The 13274-nt window shown below is 53.7% G+C and overlaps 1 protein-coding gene across 27 annotated transcripts in view; it reads left to right on the top strand.

Annotated features, from left to right (window-relative positions):
- The window catches only part of DYSF (dysferlin), a 189747-nt gene that overhangs the window by 67295 nt on the left and 109178 nt on the right, over nt 1-13274 (top strand). For 17 of the 27 annotated variants that reach the window (XM_002709778.6, XM_002709776.6, XM_089327567.1 and 14 more), the window contains 5 exons: nt 2023-2105; nt 9641-9682; nt 11355-11470; nt 11836-11949; nt 13045-13222. In XM_002709778.6, coding sequence (XP_002709824.2) covers nt 2023-2105; nt 9641-9682; nt 11355-11470; nt 11836-11949; nt 13045-13222 — 533 coding nt within the window. The remainder of the gene's footprint in view (nt 1-2022; nt 2106-9640; nt 9683-11354; nt 11471-11835; nt 11950-13044; nt 13223-13274) is intronic. The other 10 variants (XM_002709783.6, XM_002709780.6, XM_002709777.6 and 7 more) reach the window with 1 other exon arrangement.

Below are 13274 nucleotides of genomic sequence, written 5' to 3'. Positions count from 1 at the left end.
AAGCAACCCCAAGCCCCAAAAACCCAGCTTGTGGCTAGAGAGCATGCTGTCATCGTGTGCTCCTGTGCAGAGGAGCCCTCTCTCCAAAAAGCCCAGGTGCACTCGTGTTGTCACCTGGGCCCCCGGGACGCCACTGGATGCCATCTGATCCACAGGGCCTTTCCCTGTAACTTCATCTCCGCTTAATTCTTTAGCAAAATTCCTCTTTCCCTGGAAGACAGACAGACAGAATCCCCAAACCATCCCTCCCCCCACAGAAACAAAACCTCTGCCTTCCCGTTCTCCCGGCTTCCCTCTGATTCAGAGAAGGTCAGAGGTCAGAACCAGCCGTGGTTTTTCCCCTATGGATTGGACGTGAAGGCAGGGTGAACATGCCAGCATCTATCTGGTGTCTGGGGTTGATCACCTCATTGTGAGATGTTCCTGGGAATTTTTACTTTCCAGTTCTTAACTAACATTGTTCCCTAGGACACAAGATGAAGATCTGAGCTGACGATTCACTTTTTGTAGCCCCTGTCCTAAAAGAAAACTTTTTTTTAAAAAAAGACTTATTTATATTAAAAGAGTTACAGCAACAGAGTGAGCTTCCCGTCTGCTGGTTCACTCACCAGGTGGCCACAGTGGCCAGCCCTAGACCAGGCTGAAGCCAGGAACTTCATGTAGGTCTCCCACGTGGGTGCAGGGGCCCAAACACTTGGGCCATTTTCCGCTCCTTTTCCTAGGCCATTAGCAGGGAGCTGGATGGGAACCGGAGCAGCCAGGACTCGAACCGATGTCCATATGGGGTGCTTGCATGACAGGCAGTGGTGTTACCTGCTACACCACAGCACGGAGCCCCTGAAGGAAAGCTTTAAAATCTAAGCTTAATCACTTCTCTGAGTCTCTGAGAAAAGAGGAAGTGAGGGAGCAGAACAGGTTAGGGTAACTCTTGGGTTAGGATTTAGAAGAATCAAGTCCCCATGCCCAGGCGTGATGTTTCCGGGGGGCTGAGTGCACTAGTACCTGAGGCTGCCTGTGGCCAGGTGTTCCGAGCAGGGGGAGAGTAGGGAGAGGGCCTCACGGGAGTTGAGCAGAGGGAAAGGCACCCGAGAACCTTCCCCGTCTGAAATCGGGGCTCACTGCAGTTCCTACCTGATGGAGCTGATGTGAGGATTAAGCCAGCTGTCACTTGATTTCAGGGTCCTGCTTGGCTCTTAGTAGGCACTCGGTGAATAGTCACTGTTGCCGTTGTTGGAGGAGGCAGCTGTGTGGGTGTGGGGGGTTCTGCCTGAGACGCTGCTGGCCGGTGGGTTAACCTGGCAGTTGGTCTCCTTGGGCTCCTGCCCATCGTCCTCTGGGCTGGTTAGGGAGGGGAAGCAAGATAGGCCGTGTTGTGCCCTGGGGCTGTGGTGCAAGTGTGGGATTCCGCACACCAGGGCTTCAGGCCCCAGCTCTGCACCTCCCCCGGTGGCTGGGCCCGGGCAGGGACCTTAACAGCTTGGAGCCTCAGTGTCCTCAACAGAGACGATGGGGAGAGAAAAGTGCTTTTTTCTTAAGGCAGCATGAGAGCCTTTTCTAGGTAAAAGTAGGTGAAGAGTACTTTGTCACGGTCAAGCCAGACACAGAAAGCGAGTGTGCGTTTGCTCAGTTGAAGACCTTGGCCTTGGAGGTGGTTTCTCCTTGGTTGTGAGGTTTTCCCCTTGATGTGGGTATGGCTTCAGCTCCTGGCCTTGGTTCTCCCCAGGACTGGGAATCTGGCTCCCCTGCCCTTGCCGCCTGCCTCTGGGTGCCTGCCCGACCTCCTGCAGCTGTGCTCACAGGCCTGCGTCAGTGGCCCACTGCTGGTTGGCTGGTGGGATGCTCGGGGTTGGTGAGAGGCAACAGGGGGTCGTGAGCAAGCTTTCTGCCGGTCTCTCTCATCTCTGGGGTTAGCAGGCCTTGGTAGTGCACCCGAAGTGTGATGCCGAGGCCACTTCCTTCCTGGGTGGGCTGTGGCCTGTGGTTCCTGTCCGTGTTCAGGCCCCCTCTGCCCCCTTGCTCTAGGGACCGCCTCACTCACAATGACATCGTGGCCACCACCTACCTGAGTATGTCGAAGGTCTCTGCGCCTGGAGGAGAAATTGAAGGTATGTTCCACGGTTCCACCCCCGAGCCCTGTGCTGTCTTTTGTCCAGCCTCCATCTGCCTCGCCCCTCTGAAGAGGGGAGACCATTTCCATGGGTAAAGGCCCTCCCTCGGGAGGCGGGATACCCGTTGAGCGGCTGTAAGAGCTTAATTCTCTCCTTTGGGTAACGCTGGTGGCCATGGCCACGCCGTCCCCTGAGTTTCATGTTCAGCGACCAAGCTCTAGAAGTTTTTATTTTGAAACTGACTTTGTTGGCCTATTAAAAAGTAATCCATTGCTGTTTTATAAAATTTTCAATAATGTGAAAATAGAATACGTAATTTACTCATGAAGTTACCCCATGCCCATTCCTTCAGACAAGAATGTACATGAGCCCTTTCTTTATACACATGTGTACGTGTGTGTATATACAGGCACGCATGTGCACATGTGGGGCTATGTACACACATATACGTTAAAAACAAATTATTCAGGCTGACGCCGCAGCTCACTTGGCTAATCCTCTGCCTGCAGTGCCGGCACCCTGGGTTCTAGTCCCGGTTGGGGCGCCGGATTCTGTCCCGGTTGCTCCTCTTCCAGTCCAGCTCTCTGCTGTGACCCGGGAGTGCAGTGGAGGATGGCCCAAGTGCTTGGGCCCTGCACCCGCATGGGAGACCAGGAGGAAGCACCTGGCTCCTGGCTTCAGATCAGCGCAGTGCTCCGGCTGCAGCACGCCGGCTGTTGTGGCCATTTGGGGGGTGAACCAACGGAAAGGAAGACCTTTCTCTCTCTCTCTCTCACTGTCTAACTCTGCCTGTCAAAAAAAAAAAATTATTCTGAAAGTTGCTTTCTGCCCCTTGACAATGTAACATAGATATAATTTCACGTTATTAAATATGCTTCTTCTATACAACTAGTTAATGGTGAAAATGTACGTATTTCTTTTTTTTTAAAAAGATTTATTTATTTATTTGAAAGTCAGAATTACACAGAGAGAGGAGAGGCAGAGAAAGAGAGAGGTCTTCCATCCTCTGGTTCACTCCCCAGTTGGCCACATCAGCCAGAGCTGCACAGATCCGAAGCCAGGAGCTTCTTCTGGGTCTCCCATGCGGGTGCAGGGGCCCAAGGACTTGGGCCATCTTCTACTGCTTTCCCAGGCCACAGCAGAGAGCTGGATCGGAAGAGGAGCAGCTGGGACTAGAATCAGCACCCATATGGGATGCTGGTGCTTCAGGCCAGGGCGTTAACCTGCTGCACCACAGCTCAGGCCCCTGCATATATTCTAATTTTTCTACATCATGAACAACTTACTTTGCAATGAATGTTTTTGTAGCTAGTTCTTTGTGCAATTCAGGGATAAATATTTGAAATTATCATGTCAAAGGACTTTAACATTTTTAAAGCTTACAGTCTACATTGAAACTACCCTTGAAAAGGCTAGACTAATCTCCAATCCCTAATCGTTCATGAGCTTATTTTGCTGCATCTTTTTAAACACAGGGTAAAATAATAATATTGAAAAAATGTTAATTTGAGTGAAGATAGTACCTCCTATTGCCTTAATTTTCACTTCATTGATACCTTGTGAAGTTGACCAATGCAAATTTGAAAATACTTTAATCATGAAAAATCACAAATAAATAGTTTCATATTCATTAATAAGCATATATGCTATGGTACATACATTCTGTAAAATCATATACTATATATTATAAATTCCCAGTTGTGCTCTTGGTCCAAATTTCTTCTGGTATGTCTGTCTGTCATTGTTTTGTGAGAGTTCTGTATGTATATGGCTATTAACCTTTGCCCTGTCATATGTGTGGTAAATCATTTTTGCCAGTTTTATCTTACCAAACAGTAGTTTTTGACTTACAGATATTTAACATTTGTACACAGACAAGTCTCTCAATCTTTTGTTTGGTGAATAAGGCAGGGATTTAACTTCACTCTGAAGCATTGTTCTTTGGTATAAACAATGCTATGTTTTGAGTAATCTTTTCCCTATGTTTTGAAATGCCACCTTTATCACCCACCAAGTTTCTCAATGTGTTCTTGGGTCTGTTTTCTTGAAATTTTTTTCCTATTATTTTCAATTGGTATGTGTGCTTATTATTTCTCTGGTTTTGGTATCTGGGTTATGCTGGCTCTGTAAAATTAATTGGAAAGATTTAAAGTCTTCGCTAACATCTGGAACAGTTTATATAGCATAAGAATATAGTCTTGTGAGGGTTTGAAATAATTCACCCATAAAACCAACTGGGCTGGGTGCCCTTCTTCAGTGGGTGTAGTAATAGTGCCTCAGAAACCTTCCAGTTTCTTCGGTGCTCCTTGTTAGTTTTAGTTTGTTACTTTTGTTCTAGTCAATTTTGTTAATTTGAATTTTCCTAGCATCCATTACATTGAGGTCTTTTTATTTATATAGTGTCCTGCAAAGCTTCCTTTTAGGAGTTAAACAATTCTTTCTATCTGCCATGTTTTCCTAATTCTTAGTTCTATTATGTTTTCTTTTTTCTTAAGCTTGCTAATTTAAAAAAAAAACTTATTTGACTTTTCATTGTATGTTTTAACTCTTTATTTTAAAAGTTAACTCATTAGAGGAAGAGGGAGAAGCAGGGGAGAGAGAGATCTGCTGGTGTAACTGTTGGGTCGCTCCCCCAGAAGCCTGCAAGGGCCCTTGGCTGAGGCTGAACCGGGAGCCGGGAACTCGACGCAGGTCTCCACTGGTGCAAGGAACTCGACTCCTTGAGGCAGCACCTGTTGCCTGCCAGGGCGTGCGTTAGCAGGAAGCTGGAACTAAGATGGAGCCGGGGCTTGAACCTCTGTGCTCTGCTCAGGGCTGCAGGCATCCTGCCTAAGCATCCACTCACGGACTTCCTTCCTTTCTAAACTTTCCAACACCTTGCGTTTACTTTCAGAATGTCTTATTTAAATGATACCATAAGGGTTCTGCTTCATATGTCATGCTTAAAAGGTCTTCAGCTAACCAAGGTTATATTCAACACTATTTTTCATTTTTGTTTTCACATTTGACTGTTTACCCTGTTTTGAATTTATTGGTGTGTTTTCTGAGTGCGGTTTGATTTTTATTTTTTGTAGGTAGCCTATGTTTTTCTTCTGACTAGATGCTGCTTGTAGGAATTTGTCCTTTTCCTTCTAGCTGAGAAAATGACTCTATCCATCGCTCACAGGGCTCTCTTTCACTGAGCTATGTGTGAGGCACGGTGAGTTCTTAAATCCGAATTGAAGAATAATTAAAGAGAAATTCGAATGTGTTGCTGTGACCGGCTGAAGGCCGGCTGGGCAGCAGTGGCAGGACGTGCTGTAGTCCCGGCCGGCCAGCCTGCGGCCCCATTGGCTCTGCTGCTTTGTAACCAGTGGTTTGCCCCAGTCCCCTTGTGTCCAGTGAGGCTCTGGGGCGTCCCGACCCCGTGAGGTGGTTGTGGGGATGGAATGAGATGATAAATTCACTCACCCCCAAGTCACGCTTCCTATGTGTTAGCTCGGTAACTAGCTTGCTGCATCATGAATTTGATTTTTTCCCCCTGTACCGTGTGGTTGAAAATTGGTGATTGCTTGTTAGTTTCTTCTCAAGGCTTCGCTCCCCTCTGTTGCTCCTCCTGCCATGTCTGCTCCCTCCCAGAAGGGGGCCTGGGTCCACCAAGGCCTTCTCTTCACTCCCTCGAGGCTTCCAAATCGGTTCCTGAAAAATTCACATGGGTGCCCTCCTGAATGGCGCGGATGCTGCCTCTGCATCGTGGAGGGTGCTCTGCGGCCCCCTCCAGGAGATCTGTTGGGTGTTGGCCGGGTCTCTGTCCTCGCAGCTCCTTAGGTCTGCAGCAGGGGCACAGGGGCGTGCTCCTGGCAGACTCCACCTGGTGCTCTTGAAATTAGTATCTTCTCCAATCCCTTCTTTCAGGTTCTCTGAAACAAACAAACAAACAAACAAAAAAGCCCACCCTTTTAATTTAGGAAACTCCAAATCCAGTGAGGTGGAGAGTTTTCCAGTGAATTCCCAAGTACCCTCAACTCAAACTACCACACCTAGCTGCCCTCTGCCATTCTGATTCCATTGCTGAGACTTTGCACTGGTGCCATACGCAGAAATGGCCTTCCAGACGGCACTGCCCTTGGGGCGCCCCTGCTCCGCCCCTCCCACCTGGGAACTGCCGTTCCAGCTTGCAGTGCCTGTGGGGATGCTCTTCCTAGGGTTTCCGACAAGGCTGTCCTGTGTGGTGGTAGGATGTAGGGGACAGGGCGGGGGGGAATACAGAGGGCGTGGTGGCCACCTCACCATCACAGTTCTTGGTAAGGAAGGAACTGACTGGTCCCCATCTCAGAATTGAGGGGCCGAATGGGACGTTTATGTTTTCCGACACCTGCTGTTTCACGAGGCTCCCACTGTGCCTGCCCATAGCCCCCTGATAGGGAGTGTGGACCCCCCAAGAACCCCTCCTCATCAGGCTTCCCTGGTGGTCAGGTTAGCCTTTTCTCTTTGTGTCACTGGAAGTGGTTGGGGGGAGGGATGAAGATGGTTACTGGCCACTAGATGGCGCTCAGGTCACGGGCATTCCCGTGTGTGTCCTGGAGGCAGTCAGAGGCAGGACCACATTTCCCGCAGATTGTTCTGGAAATCAGAATCTTCTCACAATCGGTTAACTGGTTTTGTCCAAGTTAAATAGCTTGAGCAAGAAGAGTCAAGTTCATAGGTCAAGCGGCCACCCAGACTCTCCGGTGTCTGTCTGCAGAGGGGGCCTGAGCCTTTCTCCGGCCCCAGTGGCAGGCACTGGCCTTGCTCCCCCCCATGCTGCTCCCACTGCCGAGGCCCCCTCGGAACCTGCCGCTCCCACTCGCCCCTGGGCTCTGCCGTGTTTTGTCCCCATGCTGGGGTGTGTGGGGACCTACAACAGCCTCTTTCCTCATTGTCCTCAAAACTCAAGTGAAACTGAACTTGAACAAACCAGGGCTTTCTCTGCAGTCTCCCACCTCCCGGGTTTTTGGGCCCCACCTGCCATTTTTGCTTTGTGTGTTTCCAGCAAGGAGAAGAGCTGATACCAATCCAGGCGCACTCCTGCCCTCAGGTCTGCCTGGGCACAGTGCAGGGTTCCTGGGACCCTGTGCACCCGAGGACCAAGATTGGCTTGCCTTTTTTTTTTTTTTCTTTAAAGGAGTGCTTTCCTTAGAAGCTGTCCTCCTTTCCAAAGGTAGTGGGCACAGGAGACCTGTGAAACCTGAGCAGATTCTTGGATAACTGTGTACTCATGAAACTCTCGCTCACAAGGAGCGCTCATTCCCTTACAGTTTTTTCCATGGCTAAGAGCTCCAGAGTTGGTTTCTTTTTGTCTTTGGAAGGCAGATGATGACCGTTTCCCAGCAGGGCTCTGTGACTCCTCCTGTCTGGCGCGGGCTGGCTTCGGACGGCCAAATGCCATGGGCTTGGGGGCGTGCCGAGAGGAGCGAGCTGGCCGCAGGTAATGGCCTTGGCTTCTCCAGGAGACACGTGTGTCCCCGGGGACTGTCTGCAGGGCTGTGACCTGTGGCTGACTGGGCTGGGAGCCTCTGCCCTGTCTCCTTCAGCTTCCCCCAGGTGAGGGGGCTGCTCAGGCCACAAAACTGGGAGGATTTGTCTGCGTTTTGGGACTTCCACAACCCTGGTTTCCTGGGCTTGGGGAAAACACACCAAAACACTTGTGCTTGGCAGAAGGGTGATGAGGACTAAATAGAGGCTTTGTCTTGGGTGGCTGTGCTGGTCACTCTGCCCTTTACTTTACGAGCTGTCTGCAGACACAGGGGAGAGAACCTGGGCTGGGCCTCGGCACCCAGAGACCCGTAACCTGCCCCACGTTGGAACCCCCTGGCCTAAGATGACACCTGGGCCACGTGTGTGACTCCAGTCCCCATGCCCAGTTAAGCTTGTTGAATGAACAAATGAACAAACAAGAGCAAATGAAAAGGCGTGGTTGGGAGACAGGCTGCTATACCACCCTACTGCCAGACCCCTCCGGGCTGGATGCTGGTCAGATGCTGGTGGGACTGGGGTGGCACTCAGTCTGGGCTGGGCCCGTCTGCAGCCAGGCTTTGGAGTCGGGCTGTGGGTGGGAACCAAGGTTGCCTCTCTGAGAAGCTCACTGGGCTTAGAATTGTGACCTTGGCCTCATCAGCCTGAGGAAGCTGGTCGGGCCTGTTAGTAATCCTTTGGAGAGAGCTGGAAGCAGAGTTTTTGTCCTTCTTGTGGTCCCCGGCCATTCCTTTCCTTGGGGGTGGCAGCTGTGCCCATGTGGGTCCTCTGGCTTTTGCCAGAAGCAACCTGATAGCCAGATGCCTGGTTCCCTCACTTGTGAAAATCTATCCCCATGGATGTGAGAATGGCCGTGAACTATGATTTCTGCAGCCCTGACTTCCGCTGGCCAGCAGTGGCTGCCGAGGCTGGCTGTAGAGAGCCGAGAGCTGGCCTGGGGCTGCACCCTCCTTGCTGCCTCTGCCCTCATTCGCCCGGCCCCATTCTCGTCTCCAATCTTCCGCATCCCCTTGTTCTCTCATCTCCACCCTCTCTCGGTGGCTCTGTTCATTCTTCCTTCACAGCGGTTCTGCTCAACTCTTGGCTCCCAACTGCAGTTATACAGCTATGGAAAAGAGCAACAGGGATTTTTTTCTTTTGGAGAAAGGTAGTAGGTAAAGGTGAACAATGAATAAAATAGCAAGTTCACCAACCATGTCTGCAGGCTTGGTCATGGTCTTGAACTTGGTTACCCTTTGATGATTGGAGGAGGGAGGGAAGGTCAGAGTGTGGAGGAGGCAGCCAGTGGAGGGAGAAGGAGAGTGCCTGCCCCTCGGACCACCTTGTTCCTGCCCAGAACTGAAGAATGATTCCAGGAGCCCAGAGCACGCCGCAGCACTTCCTCCCTTCCGTCCTTATTTGTAGATACCCAGTACCGTATTTAAGGACATGGCTGTCATTTAGAGACTTCAGCTAATGGACAGTGCCCATCACTGCTTCACTGGAAGCAGCAGGTGTTAGAAGCAGGGTCGCAGCGCCTGTTGTGAAAACGCAACCTGGTGCCTCCACTGGCAGTACTGCAAATGAGCACTAGGTGGAGATGTTGTGCCTGGAAGTGCTGTTAGAGTTCTTGGTCCAAGTGTCCAAGGGGCCCACTGGGGTTGGAGCATGGGGTGTGCCTGGCTGCTCTGTGTCTTCCCTGTCCTTTCTTTGTGTCTGTGTGTTGTCTTCTCATGTACCTGGCTCCAGGAAGGAAGAGCCCATTTTTGTGTCACTCCTGAATATATCGAATCCCGTTCCGTCCACTCTGGCAGGCCGAACATGTTGCGATGTACAGGTGGATGGTCGGGAAGGGCCCCCGGGGCTCCTCGTGGGGCTGCAGGCTGCACCTGGCTGGGACTGAGCTTGTGATAAGATCTCAGCTGGGCTGGGGGTGGGGCCCAGGCCACATCTGTTTCCCAGCGGGGAGCTGTCTCTCCAGCCGTCTGTCTGCATCCACACGCGCTGTTCACGTAACCATTCCTCCCATCCTAACCCATTCCCATTTCTTTACGCTTCAGAGGAGCCCGCAGGTGTGGTCAAGCCTCCACCAGCCACAGACCGTACGTTGCCGTTACCTTTGGAGCTGTGGGTGTTTGCTTGGTGGGGAGAGGGTGCTGGAGCCGGGGGAGTTTTGTGCTTGAGTTGGGATTGAGGTTTGCCGGCAGCCTCTGAGCTTACCAACCTGTGCTGTCACGGGTGCAAACCACTCGGAAGGCTTTGAGGGCAGTTTCTTCCCACCTTCCCTGACCCCTTTCAACCTGCTGGGCTTCGGCTGATGCTCTTGTCGGGAGGGCGGGGTGGGAGTGGCGATGCAAGGTGTCTGAGAGACCAGGAGGAAGTCAGGAGCCAGCAAGGGCAGAGGAGGATGGGATTGAAAATTCTGGAGGTTGAGATAAACAGGATGAGTCATGACCAAGGTGATCCACACAAATGGTGATCAGCGTGCGCTTCGCTTGGCCGTTCCTCCCTCTGTCCGCAGAACCAGAGCCCTGTCTGTGCTGGCGTTTGGAAGAGGGAGAGTGTGAACAATGCAGGGTGACCCCTGGCAATGGGACAGGCACAGTTCTGGCCTTCTGGTCCCTTCTGTCCCTCCCTCACCCCCAGGTTTTCAGCAGGGATGAGGCATTCGTTGCATGACCATAGCTCTGGCCCAAGCACTTTTGGCTGAGGCCACTGAACTTGGCCTTCCCTTGGTGTGTCCTTGGGTAGGTTGGGTCACCCAGGTGGCTCTTGCACCTGGCCCTACTTCCTACCTTTGGCATCCTTCTGGAAACATTCTCTCTCTCTCTCTCTCTCTCTCTCTCTCTCTCTCTCTCTCTCAAAGTTTATTTGCAAGGCAGAGCGACAGAAGGAGGGACAGAGATCCTCCATCCACTGGTTCACTCCCCCAGTGGCTGCAATGGCAGGGGCTGGGCCAGGCTGAAGCTGGGAGTCAGGAACTCCCACATCAATCTCCCACGTGGGTGACAGGGACTCAAGTACTTGGGGAGGAGTCTTCTGCTGCCTTCTTAGGCTGAATCAGAAGCAGAGCAGCCAGGACTTGAATCAGCTCTCTGATAAGTTAGCGTTGCAAACAGCAGCTTAATCCACTGCCCCACAACGCTGGCCCCCTTGAAATGTTCTCTTCCCCTTTCCTCCGAGACGGACACCTAGCTTTGTGGGGTTTTCTGAGTATGCCCAGTCAAATCCCATCCCGGGAAACTTGGCTGTGTGTGTGTGTGTGTGTGTGTGTAAGTAAGGGATCTGAGGCTAAGTCGGGCCAGTGGACGTAGGGGCCTGAGCGGGGGGTTGTACTGTTTGGAAGGGACGTCCAGCCAGACCCCTCTCATATCCCCTGGCAGGTGGACACTCTGGTCACTGGGCCTGGGGACCTCCTTTGTGCCTCTCCACTGGCTGGAGGGGCTGGGTGCTGAGGAAGTGAGGATGGAGATGGTTGTAGGATCCCGGGGGCCTGAGCCCTAGCTTTGCTGCTGGCTGAGTGCGTGTGCTTGAGGCTGCACCGTTTAGGGTCCTGCTACTTTGCAGCTGTATGTTCCTTTGCATCTCTGAGCCTCAGCAATACAAATACCCCCGTGTCTCAGGATAAGGATCTGAGGGACTTAGGGGAGAGGGTGAGAACGCTCGCTGAGGTCATGGTCGTGCATATGCTTACAAGGGCTGCCTCTGGCACATGCTGGAGGAACAGGGGGCGGGGTTGAGCCCACCCCTCTGATCCCTGCTTGTGTCTTGCAGTGGATGACCATCTGGGCTTCCTCCCCACTTTTGGGCCCTGCTATGTCAATCTCTATGGCAGCCCCAGGGAGTTCACGGGCTTCCCAGACCCCTTCGTGGAGCTCAACATGGGCAAGGTGAGCCAGGGTGGGATGCCGGGTGCCTGGGGCCTGCACGTGGGCCCGTCCCTGAATGGTCTGGGCAGCACCTGGGCCTGGCATATGTTCCAGGGACCCGATGGGGCTGGCCCGGGGCCAGGCAGCCACCCCCCCAGAGCATCCTCCTCCTGCCCGGCCCAGCCCGGCCCAGCCCCTGCCCCTCCTCTGCCCCTCCTGTTCCCCTTGACCCTCCTTCTTCTGCAGGGCCAGTGTGGCTTCTCCTTGCTCAGGCTCTGCTGGGCCATGCCTCACTCAGCTCCGGATGAGAGGGTTGGTGCAGGCACCTCCTGGGTTCCCTGAAGATGTGCGGCCTCAGGGCCACCTTGTGCCTTCCCTCCCGGCAGGGGGAAGGTGTGGCCTACCGAGGCCGGCTCCTGCTCTCTCTAGAGACCAAGCTGGTGGAGCACAGCGAGCAGAAGGTGGAGGACCTCCCTGCGGACGACATCCTGCGGGTGGAGGTGAGGGGCACCTCCTGGGCCAGAGCTGGATCCCCGCTGGGTGCGGCCACATAGTCAGGAGGAGGGAGGGCTCGGCCCCACACTCGCTCTGCCTTCACCTCCCTGGCCTCAGCGTCTCGGCTGCAGAACGGGTGTGATCAGCACCCGTCCTGCCTCCTGAGGGATGCCCAGAGAAGAGAGAGGATTCTAGAAGTCTGGAGCGCACAGCAGAACCCGACGCTGTTTTATCATAGTGCTGTCAGAACCGCTAACCCGGAAGTCAGGTTGACTCTCGCCGTGCGGCAGACGCTGCTGGGGTGCCCCTGCAGCCATCCGATCTTCCCAGCGGCGATCACCCCATCTCACAGATGTGGAAGCGGAGGCTCAACAGACAGCAGAGCTCAGACCTTGGGCCAGGAGGTCTCGACCTGCAGACTCTGTGGTCAGATGGCCCTGGGCGGAGCCTGGCTCTCCCGCTCCCAGTCTGCACTGTCAGGGTGACAATTACCCTTCCCTCCTGGGACGGTGAGGAGAGTTAAGTGAACGAATATGTGTACGCACGAGGCACTCAGGAAGCATCAACTCTCATTGTTTACATCCTCATGCCCAACTCTTCTGACCCTCTGCCCTCTGCCCTCACTGTGGAAAACACCGGGACCAAGGCTGGCTGCCTCCTGCGTACTCAGCCTTGTGCCCCCACCCCCAGCCCATGCGGTGGCGCTGGTGCTTGTCTCAGGGGTGCCTGGAGGCTTGGGGTGGGGGCTGTGGTGGTTGGAGCTTTGCAGTCCCCCTCTGAGTGCAAACTCGAGCCTGTAGGGCACCGTGGGGGACCCTGCTCCGCTGGCGTGGTGGTGCCGGCGGCGTGGATTTCCGAGCAGCCTGGCCCTGGAAGAGCAGATCTTGCTGGGGAGGTGCGGCCAGGCGCGCAGCCCTGGAACCTTCGGCTCCGTTACTACATCTGCGCCGTCTGCTGACCTGGGCTCTGTGTGCTGCCCGTCGGTCCAGCCGGGGGCCTTGGGGGTGTGGTCATGGCCAGGGCCGCTGGGCCCCTGAGCCCTCCCCGCCACGCCTTCCTCTGCTCCTTGCGGTGACCTGTGGCTGCTACTCTGCCCTCAGAAGTACCTGCGGAGGCGCAAGTACTCCCTGTTTGCTGCCTTCTACTCGGCCTCCATGCTGCAGGACGTGGACGATGCCATCCAGTTCGAAGTCAGCATCGGGAACTATGGGAACAAATTCGACACCACCTGCCTGCCGCTGGCCTCCACCACGCAGTACAGCAGGGCTGTCTTTGACGGTGAGGCCTGCACCCGCGCTCGCGCTCCTGGGGGTGCACAAACCACAGGGCG

The sequence above is a fragment of the Oryctolagus cuniculus genome, chromosome 2, assembly GCF_051225735.1.
Source record: "Oryctolagus cuniculus isolate XC-2025 breed Fujian yellow rabbit chromosome 2, ASM5122573v1, whole genome shotgun sequence".
In the NCBI taxonomy this organism is placed as follows: Eukaryota; Metazoa; Chordata; class Mammalia; order Lagomorpha; family Leporidae; genus Oryctolagus; species Oryctolagus cuniculus.
The sequence above is the reverse complement of the archived record's forward strand: the minus strand, read 5'-3'. Positions and strand labels throughout refer to the sequence as shown.